This window comes from Engystomops pustulosus, chromosome 6 (genome assembly GCF_040894005.1).
Source record: "Engystomops pustulosus chromosome 6, aEngPut4.maternal, whole genome shotgun sequence".
In the NCBI taxonomy this organism is placed as follows: Eukaryota; Metazoa; Chordata; class Amphibia; order Anura; family Leptodactylidae; genus Engystomops; species Engystomops pustulosus.
In genome coordinates this window covers 183,474,718-183,496,316 of record NC_092416.1, presented here as the reverse complement: position 1 = coordinate 183,496,316, position 21,599 = coordinate 183,474,718, and the positions used below count along the sequence as shown (strand labels likewise).

The 21,599-nt window shown below is 45.4% G+C and overlaps 1 protein-coding gene and 1 long non-coding RNA gene across 3 annotated transcripts in view; one reads left to right on the top strand and one right to left on the bottom strand.

Moving 5' to 3' along the window:
• The window catches only part of LOC140065435 (uncharacterized), a 255,509-nt gene that overhangs the window by 198,314 nt on the left and 35,596 nt on the right, over positions 1-21,599 (top strand). The window contains exons 1-3 of one of the 2 annotated variants that reach the window (XR_011847896.1): positions 7,228-7,306; positions 11,812-12,585; positions 12,824-12,924. Coding sequence is in view for 1 of the 2 variants with exons in the window: in XM_072113056.1 (XP_071969157.1) it covers positions 12,824-12,926; positions 13,246-14,506 (1,364 nt within the window). In the remaining variant the exon portion in view is untranslated. Of the gene's footprint in view, positions 1-7,227; positions 7,307-11,811; positions 12,586-12,823; positions 12,927-13,245; positions 14,507-21,599 lie in introns of those variants that run through there. The other variant, XM_072113056.1, reaches the window with a different exon arrangement.
• Positions 12,365-21,590, bottom strand: LOC140065457 (uncharacterized). Its single transcript, XR_011847924.1, has 4 exons — positions 21,450-21,590; positions 19,343-19,455; positions 12,808-12,940; positions 12,365-12,667 (listed from the first exon to the last, which is right to left on the bottom strand). It is a non-coding gene; the product is annotated as an uncharacterized lncRNA (long non-coding RNA).

Genomic DNA, 21,599 nt, shown 5'->3' with positions numbered 1-21,599 from the left:
TAAAAAAGGACTGTCTTGTCACATCAAAGATGGCTTGTAAGCACGGGACCTGCCAGCTATCCTGAGTGACCTGATCTCTCTGGCAACCCGGATTGACTTCCGTTTTTCTGAACGCTCGGAAGAACTGCAAGCCAGAGTCCTATGACTACCCCATTTGGCTCCAGTCTTCCAAAGGCCCCCTTTGGAAGACTGGCAGGTGGATAAACCATGGCTAACACCCCAAAAAGCGCCCTAGGTGAAGAAAGGAGAACCTCTGCATTTATTGTGCCAGCCCGGAGCACTTTCTTAAGCCGTGTCCTGCCTGTCCCCAGCGTCTGGGAAACGCACGCACCTAGGGTAACTGGGAGAAGAGTTCCTAGGTGAGAACAAAGCTTCTCCACACTTGAATCTTTTCCATTTTACTCAGCTTTGGAACAAGTGACTCGGTTCAAGCTTCAGCCTTCCTGGACTGTGGCTCTGCGGGGAACTTTGTGGCTGCTACCCTTGTCATCCAGAATCATTTGCCTGTGGTTTGTCTAGAGAAGCCGCTTGTCATTTCAGTAACCCACAGAGCCTCTGTCTATGCAAATTGGGGTGTTGCACAAGGAGAGACTGTCATTTTATGTGCTCCCCTGGTCTTCGTCTTCCATGCTTTAAGGCCTCCCGTGGTTGCAGCAACACGCTCCAATATTCGTCTGGAAGACTGGGGAAATTCTTTGTTGGGGACCAGAGTGCCACTCCCGCTGTCTCATGCCTCTCCATCCAGTCCTCCAAACCTCTGGGGGGCTCACCCGATTCTTATATGAACTATGCCGATGTCTTCTCAGAAAAGCAGGCAAAGATTCTGTCAGTGCACAGTCCCTACGACTGCCATTGAATTGGTGCTAGGTACGTCTCCTCCATGAGGTCAACTGTACCCCTTGTCTGTGCCCGAACCGCGGCTGTGTCGGCCTACATCAGGGAGAATTTGCAGAAGGGATTAATCTACAAGTCCTCTTCTCATGCCGGTGCTGGGTTCTTCTTTGTGATTTTTTACGTGGTGCCAAAGTTTTCACCGAGCTGGATCCGCGGGGGGCAGATAACCTCATCCGCATCCATGAAGGCGATGAATAGAAGACAGCCTTCAATACTCAAGATGGACATTTTGAGTACCTTGTTACTTAGGACTCTGTAATGCCCCAGCAGTCTTCCAGGAATTTGTCAATGACATTTTCAGAGACCTACTGTATGCCAGTGTTGTGATCTTGATGATATCCTGTTGTTCTCTACAGACCTTGAGTCCCACCGGTCTCACGTACAGCAAGCGCTTAAGGGCCAATCACCTATATGCCAAGCATGCCAAAAGTGCCAATTCCATCAGAACAGTCTCCCGTTCCTGGGATAATCCAAATAAAGAAGAGGAAACGGGTCACTCACCAAAACGTGAAGATTTATTGAAGCCGGTTGGAGCAGGTAGAGAGGTGCCGGACATGCCACAAACGACGGACCGTTTCGCGCTAGGAGCGCTTTTTCAGGTCTGTGACATCATATGGTGGGCAGGACCTCTGCTTATAAGCAGGTTCCGGCTCAGTAACCATGGATACTGTGAACACAACTACCACCACATGTTTAAAAAACAAGTAACTGCATGCACATTAATACAAATAGTATTGTTTGACTTAGTACATAGAGAAGTTCTAACTTAAGTACAGTATTGGTTATAAGAATACACTTAGCTCATTACGATCATTTAACCTTATCGGTCCCATGGCTTTTGTGCGCATAATCCATTTTGCTTCGCATCTGAGGAGCTCTTTATTTCTGTCTCCTCCTGCTGGGTTAATATTAACCTTTTCAATGCCTGCAAATCTCAGAACTACCTGAGTGAACACTTCTCACGTGTTCAATTAATCTCGGTGAGCCGTGTCCTGTTCTTATGGAGCTGAGGTGTTCACAGAAACGAATGTGTAAGTGCCGAATTGTTTTTCCTATATAAAATCTACGGCACGGACAGGTAATTACATATACAACATATTGTGATTTACAATTTATAAAATGTTTTAATGTATGGTTTATATCTCCCATGATAACCTTTTTTGTGCCGAGATTAAAGTTGCAATAATTGCACTGCCCACATTTAAAGTTGCCATGTGGGATATGTCGATCGAGCCAAGTGTTCTCTCTATCGTGGAATCTGCTATGTACCAATTAACTCCTCAGCGTTTTACTACGTCTAAAGGAGACTAATGGTCTAGTTTCCATCGTATTCTGTAGTTGTGGATCTGTCGCTAATAGATGCCAATTTTTTAAGATTGCAGATCTAATGATATTTTCCTGTGGATTGTAAGTAAAGGTAAATGCAAATCTCAGTTTTTGTATATCTTTTCTATCTTGCAAAATTGGAATTTTACGTTTGAAAAGAAGATCTGATCTTTTTACTTTCGTGACCTTTGAACGAGCCTTTTTTAATACATGTTGGGGGTAACCTCGCATTCTCAGGCGATTTTCAAGTTCATCTGCCTGGGAGTTAAAGGTATCTTCCTCGCTGTTAATTCTCTCTGACGACTACAGATGTGCTATCCTGAAGTTTTTGGGTTTCGCTAATTATTACTGGCAGTTCATACCACACTTCTCTTCCCTCTTATGTCTCATTGTGGGGCTGACCAAGAAGATGCCAATCCAAGACTCTGGCCTCTGGCGGCTGAAGAAGCTTTCTCTCAGCTGAAGTCTGCCTTAGCCTCTGCTCCAGTTCTCACATGGCCTGGTATGGAGAAGCCATTCCAGCTGGAGGTTGTCACCTCATCCGTTGGTGCCGGAGCCATTCTCAGGCTTTGCAGTTTGAACCCTCACCTGCGGCTTCTTCTCTAAGACCTTCTCAGCTGCAGAAAGGAATTATTCCATAGGTGATCAGGAACTTGTGGCCATAAAGCTAGCTTTGGAGGAATGGCGTTATCTTCTGGAAGGAGCTCATCATCCGGTTTATATCTACACGCACGGACCTCAAGAATCTCCTGTATCTCCAGACTGCCCAGTGTCTCAATCCTCTTCAGGCTCGCTGGTCCCTCTTCTTTTCTCGATTCAACTTTCTGATTCACTTCCATCCAGCCGAGAAGAAGGTCAAAGCTGATGCCCTATCTCGTGCCTATGAGGCTGTTGGGGAAAACCAGCTCCTCGTCATATCCTTCCTCCGGAAAAACTGGTTGTTACTGCTGCTGTGGACCATACGACAGCTTCCTCCTGGCAAGACCTATGTCCAACAAGCTCTTCGGAAAAGGATACTAATTTCGGGACATTGCTCTCGTGTGGCTTGGCACCCTGGGGTGCAGAGATCTATTGCTCTCATATCTCGTTATTACTGGTGGCCAGATCTGGTCAAGGAAGTTTGAGATTTTGTGAGATCCTGCGGTGGTAGCCAAGCCAAGGTAAAAAGACATTGAGCAAAATCGTCAGGGACAGGCAGGAGGTCAGGATGGGCAGCAGAGGAGCGTAGTTAGGCACGGAACTGGGAAATCGGGAAATCACAAAAACAGCAAAGGGCATGGAACATAACTTTCTCTAGGGCACAAGGCATGAAGAGTGCAGGGAGAGGCAGATTTATATAGAATTCTGGGAAATAGCCAGCACCAATTAATGGTGCACTGGCTCTTTAAACTTTCTGAAGCCGCCGCACGTGCCGTAGAGAGCAGGAATGCACCCGCACAGCCCGAAGACTGGGATCAGGAGTGGGGACTGGTAAGAAGCGCGAGCACCACACTAGCATGTTCAGAGGGGCACTGGTGAGCCTGCGAACCGAAATATGGGTCGCGGGAGCAGTAGACTATGACACCGGTATATAGCAAGTCTCTGAAAATGTTGTTGACGAACTCCTGAAAAACAGCTGGTGTGTTGCAGAGTCCAAAGTGCATGACCATGTACTCAAAGTGGCCATCACAGTATTGAAGGCGGTCTTCCACTCATCGCCTTTACGGATCCAAATGAGGTTATACGCCCCACAGAGGTCTCGTTTGGTGAAGACCTTGGCTCCACGTAAGTGGTCAAAGAGTTCTGTGAACCACAGTAATAGACAGCGATTCTTTATGGTGATCTTGTTTAGGCCATGATAATCTATGCATGGATGGAGTGACCCATCCTTTTTGGCCACAAAGAAGAACCCTGCACCAGCAGGGTATGAACCCCCTCAGTAGATTCTCTTTCACATAGGCCAACATCGCAGCGGTTTCGGGCACAGACAGTGGGTACTCCAGACCCCGTGGAGATGTGACTGACAGCAGGTCAATCGGGTAATTAAAGGGTCGGTGCAGTGGCAAAGTCTCTGCTTGCTTCTCTGAAAAAACATCAGCAAAGTCCATATATGGAGCGGGGAGACCCACCAGAGGCTTGGAGGACTTCGGAAGCGAGACGGTGTAGATGGGACAAGGTAGTTCCAGACAACGTGACTGGCATTCCGGTCCCTAGCGGAGAACTTCAACCGTCTGCCAGTCGAGCACTGGTGCGTTGCACTGCAACCACGTAAGACCCAGAAGACGTGCAAAATCCCCACTTGTAGGCATACGGGTTCAGTGCGGTACCGGATCGGGTCTTGGAGAATCTGCCCACTGACTGAGGAGATGACCAGTGGCTTCTTGAGATGGACCACAGAAAGACTGTACTGAGAGACCAGGGTGGCATCCACGAAGTTACCTGCCAAACCAGAATCCTGGAAGGCAGAGGCTTGAAAATGATTACCTGTCCCGGAGCTGAGTATAACAGGTATTTTCAGACGTGGAGAAGCTTTGTTCTCACCTAGGGACGTTTCTCCCAAGAACCCTAGGTGGGTGCGTTTCCCGGACGCTGAGGACTAAGTGGACAGAACTGAAGGAAGAGTTCTGGGCTGGCACAACAGAGGCAGAGGTTTTCCAGACATCGCTGGGAACGTTCCTGGGTGGACAGCCAAGCCCTGTCCAGCTGCATGGGTTCCTCTGCAATGGTCACTGCAGGTGGCTGAAGCAGTCTTTGGAATGCAGGAGCCAGCCAAGGCAAACATCAGACCCGGACTTGCTCTTGCTCGAGGCAATGCTCCTCAAAGCACTCCATAAACTGGGTATCAATCTGAGTGGCCAGAGAGATGAGATCACTCATAGTAGATGACAGGTCACGTGCAGATAGCGCGTCTTTGAATTGTCCCGAAAGTCCCTTTTAAAAGTCGCAATCAGGGCTGTATTGTTCCAGGCTAGCTCAGCATAGTGACCAACAGATGAATCCCCTTGACGCAGGTAGTGCAGTCTCAGCTGAACACGCCCGTACAGGTTCCTCAAAGATGGCCCGAAACTCAGCAAAGAAGAAGGTGAAGTCAGCTGTCCCAGAGGGGAGTAGCCCATGCCAGGGCCTTCCCGGAGAGGAGGCTGATGATGAATGTCACCTTAGACCATTCCAAGACAAACTGTGTTGGCATAAGTTCAATGTGCAGGGAGCACTGGGTAAAGAAGCCCCTGCACAACTTGGGGTCCCCATCATATTTAGACGGCATGGATAGTTTCAGCCTAGTTTGAGCGGAAGGCAGGCTAACCTGAGTAGCAGGAGGAGCCACAGGAGCTTGACACTGTTACTGAGGTGCCATCAATTGCTGCAACGTGGCGTTGACCAAGCTGTTCACCTTGCGTGGCAATCTGCTGGACCACGACGGTGGCAAGATTAGCCAGTTCGGGTCACGGAACCTTGGCGGGATTCATTGCCAGTTCTTACCATCAGGCTTCTGGGGTAGTGGACCCTCTGGACCACCGCGAATGATGACTGGGACTGGAATCTAAGTGGCACCCCGTTTCCATCAGAGCCTGCTGCAAAGCTGGTTGAACTTTCTGCGGCGTGGTACCACTAGGTAGACTGTTACAATAGTAGTAAAATTGTTTCAAAACTGCTGTATACAAATAGAAAATCTCAAGAAATGGGTAATTTTGATCTTTTTCCAAGTCTGATTGGGGAGCAGCAATGCCAAGCAAGTATCCACAGGACACTTGGTCCTGAAAGATGCACAACGAACCATCAAACATGAGGGAGTTAACAGCAGTCTGGAAAACCTTCAAAAGACTGCCCCCCTAATCCAATGTAAAGCATACCAAAATACCACAATGGTTGTATCTTTGACATCAAGGTGGAACACTGTTCCCAGTGTTGATGGCACTAGCCCAAAAAATCAGGTAGACATAGTTGCAAACATCTCAATTTCCAAAGAGGTGTTCTATACCCTGACCAAAGGATGAGGTGAGTCTTCAGTGGATCTTTTTCCAGCAAAACAAAGCCTCACACAGATATGATAAATGGCTGGCATATGCATGTCCACCTCTACCACTAAGTCCATAACATACAAATAAATGAGCCAAAGTGATTTGTTTTATTGTCCCATACTGGCCCAAAAGAAGTTGGTTTCCAGATCTTCAAAAACTTTCTCTATCAGAGCCAGTACTTCTTACTGTAGAAGGGGACCTACTACATTAGGGTCCCCTTCTCCACCAAGATCAGGAGCATCTAAACCCGTCTGTTTGGATCCTGAAATATTTTATTAAGGCCTGTGGTAGACTTTGTCCCACTATAAAATCTGGTTCCAATAAATGGGACCTCTCAATGGTAGTAGATGTCCTTGTCAGAGAACCCTTTGAACTAACCCTTAAAACCTAATTTCTTGTAGACATAACCACGGCTCGTAGAACAGGAAAATTATAGTCCCTCCCTCAAAGAACCTTAAAATTAGACCCTAAGCCCTCTCCATACAGATTAGGTGTTTGCTGGCATTGCTCACAGGTGTTAACCTTTCACATGAGCACCATATTGGCTGTGATTGTTGCTCCTCTTGATGTCCATTGCCATGAGAGTCTCAGGTCTAAAGATCCGAGAACTTGTCATTTCTTAAGCTCTGCTACAATGTGCTAGTTTTCACTGCATTTGTAAGTTTTCACGATTTATAAGGCAGAAAAAAAGGTTATGAGTTTTTAAAGAAGAGAAGAAAAAAACAGAACTGCACAAAAGTTAAAAGGAAATCTACAGGAAGGGATTAAGGGAGACATCTTCAAAGAAGACTGCACAAAGAAGAAGCTATGTCCTGCAGGTGAGGTTGACTTTTTGATGAGCCCTTTATGTAAATGCTAAATGGAGTGTTATGTCTTCTGCTGGTTATTACAAGACGCGGGGATGTCCTATAACAGGACAGGACAACAGAAGTCTCAGCGCTGGTCACAACTTCTCCTCACATGGCGATAAGGAACATATCCTGGAGCCTGACTCCTCCCACACATGTGACTGATCATATGACTATGACATCATCACAGGTCCTTTCCCCTCTCACAAATGTATCTGGTGCACAGCTCTGCAGGTGGAGGTACGTGTGTAGTCACCGGTGTTGTCAGGGTTACCGGGGGAACATTTATCAGTAACCCCTCACTTCCATCTCTGTGGCTTTGGGTTTTCTCCTCGCTCATTGGTCGGGCTGTGTGTCACTCGACCAGCAGAAGATCTGAGGCCATGAACAGTGCGGAAGAGGGGACATCTGTCATCTGCCCAGTAATTGCCACCAGAAGCTGTGGGCTAGGGACGTAAAGCTGCCTGATTGGCTGTTCCTCGGCCCATCAAGCAACATGTCCGGGTTAGGAGGAGCTGCCGAACCTAAAGTTTGGGTCTGATCATCTCTAGTAACCGGTGTATAATCTGGGCATGTTGCATGAATGGTTTACATCTCACACAAATCTTCTCAACTCTTTATACTTAATGTAAAGGCTCCTGAAGCTGCTCTGCTCTGGGTCCTGATGACGGCACATACAACCAGGGTAAGAAGTCAGGACACGGAGTAAAAGCCGCAGCAGAGGAACCAAGAGCAGTGAGCACTTCTTTCACAACTATCTGGCTTCCTGCGCCATCAGTTATGGAGGCGCTCATTGGACTCCAACTGCCATAAGGCTGCTTGAGGCTTAACACGTCGCATGTGACCTATAAGCCACGAGTGGTCCATGATCTAGGGCAGGGGTGGCGAATCTATGGCATGGGTGCCAGAGGTGGCACTCGGAGCCATTTCTGTGGGCAATCAGACCATCACCGGAGGACAGAGTTCACCAAATGGGACCAAATCCACCAAGTCCCAGGAAACTTAAGCAACAATTCATTGGCTCTTAGGAACTGCGGGAAAAGTGAGAAGGTGTTGACAGAACTGCAATATCTTTGGAGGTTATCCTGCTGGACCAACCATTTTTTCTCTATAGAGACGCCCTGGAGAGAAGCTACAACGAGAGTCTGAATATGCCCTCCTTATTTTAACTGTATTGGTGAGCTTGGTGGTGATGGGGGGGGGGGGGCGATACAATTGAAAGATGTGGAAGAACAGGTAGCAATAAGTTACTGCTTAAAATGCCATGTTGGCACTTCACGGGAAAATAAGTGGATTTTGGTTGTAGTTTGGGGCACTCGGTCTCCAAAAGGTTCGCCATCACTGATCTAGGGTTTTAAATGACATAAATGTGACTGCACTTTATATACATGGGAAGGCACTAGAAAGCAATGCCTGCTCTTATCTTACAACTTCTAGAGCAATCAGAACACCAGAGCTGTGTAGCCAGAGCTGGTGACCCTTTTTCTGGTACCTTAATTCAAACCTCTAACTCACATATCAGAGGCTTCTCCAGAGCTGCACCTTTTCTATGGAATGCCCTGTCTCGTACTATCAGACTAATGCTCAACCTCCAAAGTTTCAAACGTGCTCTTAAAACCCATCTCTTTAGGCAAGCCTATAAAACTGCATGAACGGCATGAAGTTTCAACTGTCTTTACTAACCGATCCTGTGTCCTCCTCCTGTCTGTTATCAAGCAACCACCAGACACCAAACTTCAGGCTTCTCTGCAGTCCCATTCACCTTGGACTTTTGTATAAAAGATGACGGCTGATGACGGGGTCGGAATATGATGAGTCTGAGTTTGTTTACTGGCTCCGCAACTCTCCTGGTTACATCACAGAAGCGATGCGTGTGAATTGAAAGGAGCGGCTCTCTAGTGGGGAAGTGAGGAGGCAGGCAGAAATGCCAAATTGAGGCATGAATAATTAGCAGAGGACGGAGCCAGAAGGGTCCTCTGTGATATTGTCAGGATATCAGTTTTTGTAAAACTGTACTTGATATAGAAGCACTGCATCCATGTGTAGATTTTCTTTAAAGCTTAACTGTAAAGTAACTGACAAAAATAGTTTTGGAACAGCTGGAGAAAGCTTTGACAACAATTCCAACAATACCTGTATCATACTTCTGGCTTCTTCCTATACGGAGATTTAGGGCTAAGAAATATATGATGCTGTCTGTTATATCATCACAGCTTTACCTGAAGTGCATGTGCATGTTCTGGTTATGACATCAGCTCAGGGCATTGAAGCCACAGCATTGAAAATATTCATATGAATCAAGACAGCATGTTTGTAATTTGACGACCTGAAACATGTGATAAGTCACATGCTTGTCACATCACTGAAGGTCCTACAGCTCCTACTAACAAGCCTTCTGTCATCTCTAGATCTTCTATATGGTTTCCCCTGGTTACAAAGAAGCATGGCAAATAGAGAATAGCTTGGGGGACAAGGTAAACCCTCTGCTAGCTGCTAAACACCTGCACATAGCTAATGAGAGTAAATTCGAGAATTGCTTGTTTTTGGCAAAAGTTTTTTTTATATTTTTGCAGCTGTACTTTAATTGATTCAATAAGTCAGACATAGAAATCACTGTGTTATTACCAATGTGATATACACTCACCGGCCACTTTATTAGGTACACCATGCTAGTAACGGGTTGGACCCCCTTTTGCCTTCAGAACTGCCTCAATTCTTCGTGGCATAGATTCAACAAGGTGCTGGAAGCATTCCTCAGAGATTTTGGTCCATATTGACATGATGGCATCACACAGTTGCCGCAGATTTGTCGGCTGCACATCCATGATGCGAATCTCCCGTTCCACCACATCCCAAAGATGCTCTATTGGATTGAGATCTGGTGACTGTGGAGGCCATTTGAGTACAGTGACCTCATTGTCATGTTCAAGAAACCAGTCTCAGTTGATTCCAGCTTTATGACATGGCGCATTATCCTGCTGAAAGTAGCCATCAGATGTTGGGTACATTGTGGTGATAAAGGGATGGACATGGACAGCAAAAATACTCAGGTAGGCTGTGGCGTTGCAACGATGCTCAATTGGTACCAAGGGGCCCAAAGAGTGCCAAGAAAATATTCCCCACACCATGACACCACCACCACCAGCCTGAACCGTTGATACAAGGCAAGATGGATCCATGCTTTCATGTTGTTGACGCCAAATTCTGACCCTACCATCCGAATGTCGCAGCAGAAATCGAGACTCATCAGACCAGGCAACGTTTTTCCAATCTTCTACTGTCCAATTTCGAGGAGCTTGTGCAAATTGTAGCCCCAGCTTCCTGTTCTTAGCGGAGAGGAGTGGCACCCGGTGTGGTCTTCTGCTGCTGTAGCCCATCTGCCTCAAAGTTCGACGTACTGTGCATTCAGAGATGCTCTTCTGCCAACCTTGGTTGTATCGGGTGGCGATTTGAGTCACTGTTGCCTATCAGCTCGGACCAGTCTGCCCACTCTCCTCTGACCTCTGGCATCAACAAGGCATTTTCGCCCACAGAATTGCCGCTCACTGGATGTTTTTTCTTTTTCGGACCATTCTCTGTAAACCCTAGAGATGGTTGTGCGTGAAAATCCCAGTAGATCAGCAGTTTCTGAAATACTCAGACCAGCCCTTCTGGCACCAACAACCATGCCACGTTCAAAGGCACTCAAATCACCTTTCTTCCCCATACTGATGCTCGGTTTGAACTGCAGGAGATTGTTTTGACCATGTCTACATGCCTAAATGCACTGAGTTGCCGCCATGTGATTGGCTGATTAGAAATTAAGTGTTAACGAGCAGTTGGACAGGTGTACCTAATAAAGTGGCCGGTGAGTGTATAATGCTACCAAGAACAGTAGACATGAGGAGAGTTCCAAGCTTTATAAATCTGTAAGTTCTTAGATATAAAGCACTACATTTTGCAAGTCTCTGCACTTGCTCAAGGTGGAGCTCCTATCAATTGGGCAGATCCCAATGCCCAATTTTACAACACAATCCATCTCAACTATTTTTGTCTGACCACTGAAGCTCTACACCTGGCTTGTTCCAATCCTACAAAGATGTCCTTTCTTTCAAAAGATCATTGTGAGAATTCCACCATCAAACCACACAACAAGTCGCTGTTTAGACCACTTTGCTATGCTTTATCCTTCTCTAGCCTATTCAGCCTGTATTTCAGAAGGAACGGGGCCATGGATAACAAATATAATAAAATTACCACAGTCAGGATGCCTGTATCTATGAGTAAGTGCCCCTGGTATATCATGAAGGATTTTGATGTTAGATTTTCCTTTAAGTTCACATCGGGCTACACAACATATACTTTTCTCAATCTCCAGAGAGATAAGGCTTATCATGTGGTTTGATTATGAGATTCATAGGGGATCTTCATAGGATCGTCATTGGAACAGGTGTAGAGCATCAGCGGGCAGAAAAATCGTTGGTGGGATTGCATAATGTAAGTTGTATGGATCACGGATGTTTGTATGGACGATGTTTTACAACTGAACTAAATATCTGAATCAGTCCCTAAATTCATGAAGTTCTCTACTAGATGACTAGTGATTTTACACTCATTTTATCTACATCAAAGAGAAACTCATATTATAATCCATACAAGAGCCAATATACACCTCTGATCATCAGTATCTCATCATTGTTTTCGTACATAGATTATAGTAATTGTAGTTTATATGTTTTTACTTTTCTTATCTTCTTTCTACTCAGGATCAGACAATGGACAGAGACACGAGGGTGGAGAGAATATTAAACCTCACTCTAGAGATTATCTTCTATATTACTGGAGAGGTGAGATGTCACATGATGTCACATTACATCATTATCTATAGAAATAACAGATGATATGATTGGAGAGGTGAGAAATTCTGGAAATGTATGGAGTGATAGTTATCAATGTGACTCTCCATAACCAGGATTACATAATACTGAAGAAGACCTCTAGTGGGCGCTGTCAGGCCCCTGTGTATGAAGGACGGGAGAGAACCCTGAGCCCAATCCCGGCTCCTCCACCTCACCCCCTGATACATGATGACATCAATGACCAGAAAATTCTAGAATTCACTCACAAGATGATTGAGCTGCTGACTGGAGAGGTGACACTGCTGGGAATGCTGGGACATTATACAGTAACGCTATGAAGGGATCTGGGTGATGACGGGATCATTGTGTGTGTCAGGTTCCTATAAGGTGTCAGGATGTGGCTGTCTATTTCTCCATGGAGGAGTGGGAGTATTTAGAAGGACACAAAGATGTGTACAAGGACGTCATGATGGAGGACCACCAGCCCCTCACATCAGCAGGTAATAGACAGGACTAAATCCACACGTCCTTTCATTATCTGTATGGAAAGAAGGAATTCAGTCTCTGGATGTGTTTCCTACAGGTAGATCCAGTAAGAGAACATCACCGGAGAGATGTCCCAGTCCTCTTCTTCTACTACAGGATTGTTCAGAGGAGAAATATGTCCCACAGGATCATCAGGTAGATTGAGAGAAGAATTCATGACATATTCTTTGGTCTTTGGAAAATCCCATGTCCATGGAGTTTTCATTGTTTGCTTTTTCTGTAACAGTTGAAAAAGGTGAAGACCTTTTTTAACATTGTTTTAACTCCTGCTATTAGATCATATTTGGTTGTTAATTATTGATTATTCGATTATCATCTAAAACCTTCAGTGTCACTTTTCCTTTGGTGACCTCTTACCATATTTCTTTTTCAGTTTTTGTATCAGGATGAAGATGTGAAGAATATTCCTGCTCCAGAGACATATGTGAGGGGCGATGAGCGATGTAAGGAGGAGATTCCTACAGGTAATTGCCCAGGTGAGTAGTAACCACTAGATAAAGCAGAGACGAGTGATAACACAATACAGAACATGGAGACATAGACTAAGAAAAGCTGGAAGGTGGGAGCTATGAGGGTCAGGAATACTGCTCACCAGGACCTCGGAGGAGGAGACTGAGATGTTACATCAGTAATAATACAGAACCTTATGGTAAGCAGGAAAGTCATAGCCACCATGGGCAGACAAGAAATGCTGCATGTACCCGGATTGCTGATATCACACAAATGAGTTTTCTTACCACAACCAATGTTAACGTTATATTTTATAATCTGTTTCATTCTCTTTTCTTTCCTTAGCATATGACAATACCGGGAGCTCAGAGGAACATCTGATATCATCACATGTTACAACAGGTGATGGTTCTATCACACCAGATACATCTGAAGACCATGACAATATCCCAGATGCATCCTCAGAACTTCACACACAAGATCCATCATCTTATCCTATTAAATGGGTTCTTTCTACTGAATCATCAGAAATGGTTAAGAATACAAAATCCAGTTTAGAAAGTGGGACACTTTGTAGTGTTAAAACAAATCTTCAGACAAATCACACGGGAGAGAAACAAGTTTCTTGTTTAGAATGTGGAAAATGTTTTAGTCAAAGTTCTCAACTGTTTAGACATCTGAAAAGTCACACAGGGGAGAAGCCTTTTCCATGTTCAGAATGCGGGAAATGTTTTATAGCCAATGCAAATCTTGTTAGACATCAAAGAACTCACACAGGCGAAAAGCCATTTTTATGCTCAGAATGTGGAAAATGTTTTAGCCAAAAATCAGATCTTGTAAGACATCAAAGAATTCACACAGGGAAACATCCATTTTCATGTTCAGAATGTGGGAAATGTTTTACTCAAAAAAACCATCTTCTCCAACATCAACAAAGTCACACAGGGGAGAAACCATTTTCATGTTCAGATTGTGGGAAATGTTTTGCTCGGAAATCGCAACTTCTTCAGCATCAACAAAGTCACTCAGAGAAGAAGCAATTTCCATGTTCAGAATGTGGTAAATGTTTTCCTCGGAAATCGCAGCTTCTTTATCATCAACAAAGTCACACAGGCGAGAAGCCATTTTCATGTTCAGAATGTGGGAAATGTTTTATAATATATGCAAATCTTGTAAGACATCAAACAACCCACACAGGAGAGAAGCCATTTTCATGTTCAGAATGTGGGAAATGTTTTATAATATATGCAAATCTTGTAAGACATCAAAGAACCCACACGGGGGAGAAGCCATTTTCATGTTCAGAATGTGGGAAATGTTTTACCCAGAAACCACATCTTGATCGACATCTGACAAGTCACACAGGGGAGAAGCCGTTTTCATGTTCGGATTGTGGGAAATGCTTTGCTCGGAAATCACATCTTGATCGACATCAGAGAATTCACACAGGAGAAAAGCTATTTTCATGTTCAGAATGCGGGAAATGTTTTACCCAGAAACCACATCTTGATCGACATCGGATATGTCACACAGAGAAGAAGCCATTTTCATGTTCAGCTTGTGGGAAATGTTTTGCTCGAAAATGGAATGTTATTAAACATCAGAAGTCCTCACACAGTGGTAAAGCCGTATGAACTTAATGAATGTTAAAGTGGACATAAATTTATAGGACTATGTCATATATCTGTAATAATAGTGAGAACTGGGAATATGATACCAATCAATATATGTTTGATTCTAAAATATATATATATGAGCCCATCAGTGAGGGAACCCTTAAAAAACATAAATTTGTCATGAGCCTCATCATATCATTCTTTGTATCTTTCTCCTCCTGTTCACCTTGTTCTGTCTATAAATCACATTGTGATAGTGCACCCAAATGATGAATACAGATTTCCGCTATAACATGCTCCAGTGTTCCGGGTCTGGACTTTTTTGCTCCCCGTCCCACCTTGCACACTTTAAAAAGTGTGTGTGTGTGTGGGGGGGGGGGGGGGGGGGTTGATTTGCAATTCCGGTTAATTGAATGGAATGTCATACAGTGCCAGCATTGGTGCCATCAGATCCAGTTGGATACCACACATGGCCGCCTCCATTAGGAGATTTTTTTATACTCCCACCTTGGGATCCTAAGGCAAATTGGGACCCAGGTTGTCATTTAAACTACTCTCTAGAGACCTGACTGATATATACCAAATTATGTCCGAGAGAGCTCCTTAGAAGAAAAATGAGCCTTTGACAAAGGACTCTCCTGCTGTAAATCCTGTTTCTTAACAAGAATGTAAAAAAGACATATTTTCTGATCTGCACTGCATTCTAAAATGTTTTATTTTTCTAACATACAGCACCCCTTAATTTATGTATATAATTACACTTAGAGCCAATTATAGGCTTTTTTTGCACAAGGTGATGTCAGGATTCAGGAGTTGTGGACCCACTGTACCAACGTGAGCGATGACGTAAGTGGCACCTGGTTTGCACCAGATCCCACTGCAGTGGGATACCACCATTTCGCTCCACAGACACAACTTTGCTCACGGTGGAGACCAAGGCGAGGTACAATGTAGCGAGGTCTATTAGGCAGGAGGTCAAGACAGGTTGCACGGGATTGAAGTCAATAGCAGAATAGAAGGTCAGGGCAGGTGACAGAAGAACGTAGTCAGGAACGGAATCTTACAGAGCCGGGGTGCCCACGCACTAGGAGGTGGGGACATGCACCGGACCACAGGAGATGCCGATGGAGTGAAGAGAGGTGAGTGTTGCCGTGCCCATGCTGCTGGGGTACGCAGAGGCACACTCGTGCACTGGTGACCTTGAAGAAGGTTACGGTCCAGGATGTTGTCCTTGGGCTCCCAAAACCTCTCCTCCAGCCCGAACCCCTTCCAGTCAACCAGAAAGAGCCACTTCACTAAAGAAGATTTTTTTATATCTAGGACCTCTTTTACCTCAATGAAGTCAGAGGAGTCCGCCTCAGGAGGAGGTGGTGGCTGCCAGGAAAACCGGTTCAGGATGCCAGGCTTCAGAAGGGAGATGTGGAAGGAGTTCATAATGCGCATAGTGGGAGGAAGACGGAGCTTATAGGTCACGGGGTTCATCAGCTTCAGCACCTCAAATGGACTCAGGAAACGTGGACCAAGTTTGTAGCTGGTAATCTTCAGCTGGACATACCTGAAGCACAGCCACACCTTATCACCTGGAGAGAAGATCGGAGGGTGTCTGCATTTTTTCTTCGGCCTGGGTCTTGGTTCAAGCAGACGCCTGTAGCAAGGAGAGTTAAGTCTGCTCCTAGATAGACTTAAGATCTTGGACAAACTTTTCCACGGCAGGAACACCCAAAGGCACAGTGAGAGGAAGGAGGACGTGGATGCTGTTCATAGACAATAAAGAAGCGAGTGGATCCAGATTCAGAGTACAAGAAATTGTAGGAAAACTCACCCCACGGCAACAGAAATGACGGCCCAGAGTCTGGTTAACTCTCTCTACTTGTCCATTGGACTGCAGATGGTATGCAGAGGAGAAATCTAGCTTTAGTTACAGTTGGCTGCACAGGGAAAGCCAGAACTGGGAAACAAACCCCACAGTCTGAGACAATGTGCAGAGGGAGTACATGATGCCGGAAGACATGGAGGAAGAACAGGCTGGCAAGACGAAGAGACGAGGGTAGACCAGACAGAGGAATGAAGTGGGACATCTAAGAAAAACGATCCATTACCACCAAGATGACAGTATTACCGGAAGATGGTGGAAGATCTGTAGGAGGATTCTAGCCATTGGGCCCTTTCTGGGTGAGAACAGCTCTAGCTCCTACAAAGGAAGCTTCAACCTCAAGCTGGAATGGTTTTTCCGCATCAGGCCGATGAGGACAGGAGCAGAGGCAAAGACAGACTTCAGCTTAGAGAACGCTTCTTCAGCCGCTGGAGGCCAGAGTTTAGACTCAGCGTAATTCTTTATTAATGCCACAATGGTAGACACAAGGGAGGAGAAATGCGATATAAACTTCCGGAAGTAGTTAGTGAAGCCCAGGAATCTCTGGATAGCACGCAGTCCTACTAGGTGGGGCCACTGAAGTACCGCAGACAACTTGCTACGATCCATCAGAAGTCACTTGTAAAATGATGCAATCAAGGAAAAGAAGACTTTTTTAGTGGAGGAGGCACTTCTCAAGCTTAGCAAAAGAGAAAATATATTTTTTTTTACTCTGACCGGAGCTCCAGAAGTTTTCTCTAATCCAATGTCGACCAGCAGTCGCTGTTTGGTACTCTTGCTGTATCTCTTACTGATGATCCGCACACCTCCACAGATCCTCTGATAAAAAAAGGTCACTATTCAGACCAATACCATTGCGTTTTTGTTCTTCCTTTACAACCTTTAATCCTGGTGACGAATCACTGGAAGAAATGCGCAAATGGATAGCGTAGTATGTCTATTATAGAAAACCGCTGAAGCTCCAGTCAGAGTAAAACTTAGCTCCTGAGGGCTAAGTGTGCAACACTTTAAGAAAGTTTTTTATTAGCATAGAAGAGGTTGGCCCTTAGGCACCTGAGAACTTGTTGTACATGAGTCTGATGAGACTCTAGGTCTGTAGAGAACACCAGTATATCGTCTAGATAGACCACTGAGAAGTCTCTGAAAATGTTATTGACAAACTACAGGAATACGGCTGGTTCGTTACAGAGTCCAAATGGCATAATAAGATACTCAAAGTGCCCATCACGAGTATTGAAGGCGGTCTTCCATTCATCACCTTCACAAATGCGGATGAGAATATACGCCCCGCGTAAGTCCAATTTGGTAAAGACCTTAGCTCTGCGGAAGCGGTTAAAAAGTTCTGTGATCAGTGGTAGTGGATAGAGGTTCTTCACCGTGATCTTGTTAAGAACGCAATAGTCAATACACGGATGGAGAGAACCATCCTTCTTGGCCCCGAATAAGAATCCAGCACCAGTAGGGGAAGAAGACTTGCAGATGAACCCCTTCATGGGGTGAAATGTGCCAGGCAGCAGCTCACTGGGGCAGTCATAGGGACAGAATCTCAGCTTGCTTTTCCGAGAAGAGTCGGCATAGTCCATATAGGCATAGTCCATATGCGGAGAGATTGACTAACATTCCGGTCCCCAACGCAGAATCTCCCCCGTCTTTCAGTCAAGCACAGGTGCATGTTGCTGCAACCATGAAAGGCCTAATAACACGGAAGACGTGAATCGGGGAAGCACATAAAATGAGTCTCTCTTTGTGCAATGCCCCAACTTGCAGAATTTGGAGATCGGTGTGGTAATGGACCAGATCACAAAGGATCTATCCGTTCACAGACAAGATGACCAGCAGCTTTCCAAGGCAGACCACAGGAAGGTGAGACTGAAAGAGATGAAAGCAGTATCCACAAAGTTTCCTGCAGGGCCGGAATCCAGGTAGGCCGAAACTTGAAACTGGCTACCAGTCCCAGAGCTGAGTAGAACAAGTATGTTTAGGCATGAAGAAGCTTTGCTCTCACCTAGGGACACTTCTCCCAAGAACCATAGGTATGTGCATTTCTTGGAAGCTAAGGATGGACTGGACAAGTCGGAAGAAAGTGTTCCGTCGCACAATAGAGGCAGAGGTTCTCCTGTCTTTGTCTGGAGCCCTCTTGGGGGGTCAGCTGAGCTTTATCCACCTGCATGGGTTCCTCAGTAGCAGACACAGAGGATGGCTGAGGTGGTCTTTGGAAGACAGGAGCCAAGGGTAGTCATCGGATCCTGGCTTGCACTTGTTCGACTCGTTGATCCTCCGAGCGCTCAGAGAAGCAGATATCAATCCGAGTGGCAAGGGAGATCAGGCCACTCAGGGAAGATGGCAGGTCCCCTGCACACAGGGGACTTAAATATATCCAGAGAGGCCATTTTTAAAGGTAGCTTCATTCCGCCTCATTCCAAGCCAGGTCAGAAGCAAATGTGCGGGACTGGACTGCGTAGTCACCAACCGACAAGTCCCCTTGGTGCAAATTCATAAGGGCGGTTTCACCAGATGACGCCCAGGATGGTTCCTCAAAGATGGACCAGAATTCTGTGAGGAATGTGATGATGTTAGTTGTGCCCGGGTCGTTTCTGTCCAAGAGGAGGGTAGCCCATGCAAGGGTTTTGCTGGAGAGCAGACTGACCACAAATGCCACCTTAGACCTCTCCGTGGCAAACTGTATAGGCATCAGCTCAATGTGCAGAGAGCACTGTGTAATGAACCCCCTGCACAACTTAGGATCTCCTTCATACTTGGAGAGCATGGACAGTTGCAGTCTGGGTTCTGTAGATGATGAAGAAGCAGCTGTAGCATGCATTCACACCCTAATCAGAAAAAGCTGATAACATACCCACAAGGTGCCACCGGCTCATTGACAATGTGACAATACACTAGGTGTCAGTGAGTACGTTAGTCAGTGACACAGTTACATATTAATAGCTTCTAGTACCTTACAGGTGATGGTCTGCTCCATCAGGAATAGGACTTCAATATGACTTCTCCCAGCCATTGAATTCCATGTCAAATATCCTCAGCTCCGTGCTCCACATGACCACACTGTGCCTGTAAAATAATACTAGAGTCACTTACAGTATAGTATCACCTGGATAACAATAACCAACACTGTGCTCCTAAATAATATACACCCCTCACAATAGAAGGGGTGTATAAGTTATCATAAGTTTCCGAGGTAAAACTGTTCTAGTTGCCCATGGAAAACAGAGCTCAGCTTTAATTTTATAAACAGTTGTGGGCATCTAGAACAGTTCTGCTCTAAGAAACTTTTGATCAATCATCCCCACTGCGCTCTACAAATAAAATACCCTTCACATAGTCTCATGAATAAACTATAGTATGTACAGCAGCCCTCATTTATTACATATCCTATTACATACAGCTGCTTCTAATTTATTTTGATAGAGCTCCCCAGAGGCTGGGTTAACATTATGTTTTTTTTAATGTTTTAAATCCAGTACAAATGCATCAAGTTTAACACATCACCCTTCTGGCTCTTTAGCATCATTTTAAAAGTTTATTGCTCGGCAATCTCTGTCAGCTCCATAGAGATGAATGTAGCAAAACAGACATGCGCGGTGGTCTGCTCCGCTCCGCACATGTTAGGGAGCAACTAGGGGTCTGACGGAGGCACCTCGAACCCCCCCGTTCTCAGGAACTATGGGGGTCTGATCACTGAGATCCCCACGATCAGCGAGTATTATGGGAAAATCTTTTTAATGTTTCCTGTAGACATGTAATACAATATTCCCATTGCCAGGACTTCCATGATTATCGTTTATGGCAAATATTGGGATTGGCAGCGCAGCGTGCCTGAGAATGATGCACTATCCTGAGGTACTTCTGATGTGGAGGTAGGATTGGAATATGAGGATAGCCGTCTGATAATCCATTTTACGCAGTAATTCTTTTGAAGTAGAGACATACTGTACAGTGAGCAGATTACTGATCAGGATCTGATAGGAAGGTTCACAGATGTCTTTCATCTGTATTATTGAGGCCTCTGATGTCTTTGGCCAACTTGGGGAAGCGTATCAGTCTTCTTGTTGGTAGTGCATCTGGCCTGGGATCATTCCTCTCCTGATTTTGTGTTAAATGGCTTTTACCTTCCAAAGGAATGGTGTTGACAAGGTTTGATCCTACCCAATTTCTTGAATTGATATGTGGGATGAAATCTGTTATTTCTCCTGGATTTTTGGGATGTCATCCCCTGAGAGTGACTGTGACTTCTTTAACTGAGGACCAAACACTTTCAAACTGAAAAAAGTGAAAGAGCAAAATGGATTTCCCTTATTCTAGAGTTTGATCCTTAGAGCTGTTCTTGCTACATTTGAAGCAACCATGGCTGCAGCGTTTTTACTCATATGCCTATGGAGGGAGGAGGGGTGAAGCGCGGGGAAAGATAGGACATGCCTTATCTTTTCCACGTGTACAGAGCGGTACAGTGCCACACGTGTGCAGCACCGTGCGACCATTGCCATCTATGGGAGACATATGTACAGCTTAAAGGAAACCTACCACTTCTGATGGTAGGTATGAGATGTAAACACCGGGCACCAGCTCAGGGTGAGCTGGTGCCGGAGCTTATCTTAGCGAGTGTTTTAAACCGCTATATTGCGGTTTAAACACATTTTGATTTACCTCTCCGAGGTAGCTTCGGCGCTGCGCGCGCGCGCGCGCCTCCATACGGAGTGCCGGAGGCGGCGCGCAGCGCCGAAGCTACCTCGGAGAGGTAAATCAAAATGAAGTGGTAGGTTTCCTTTAAAGCTTGTGGCCGTACATACGTCCCCAATACGGATGTGTGAATGCGGCCTAACTCATCACTTCCTGCAAAATAATCCCTTACACAGCTCTGTGCACCAAAGTATGAAAAAGTTATTAGTGTCAAAAATCTATAATCCCAATGATCACACCAAACCAAAGAATAAAGGAGACGAGTCATCTGAAGCGCAAAGCGAAAGCCCTAAACACAAGGCCCACAAGAAAATGGCGCCGGTTCACCACATCTGGACTGTAGTCTTATGTCTCCTGCTGGTTCTTACACAAAGCAGCGGCAGCCTCATACTACAGAGCACAACACAAGTCTCTGCTCACAACTTCTCCTCAGATGAGGAGCAGCTTAGCCCCCAGCAACACTTCCTGCAGCCTGACTCCTCCCACACATGTGACTAATCACATGGTCATGACTTCAT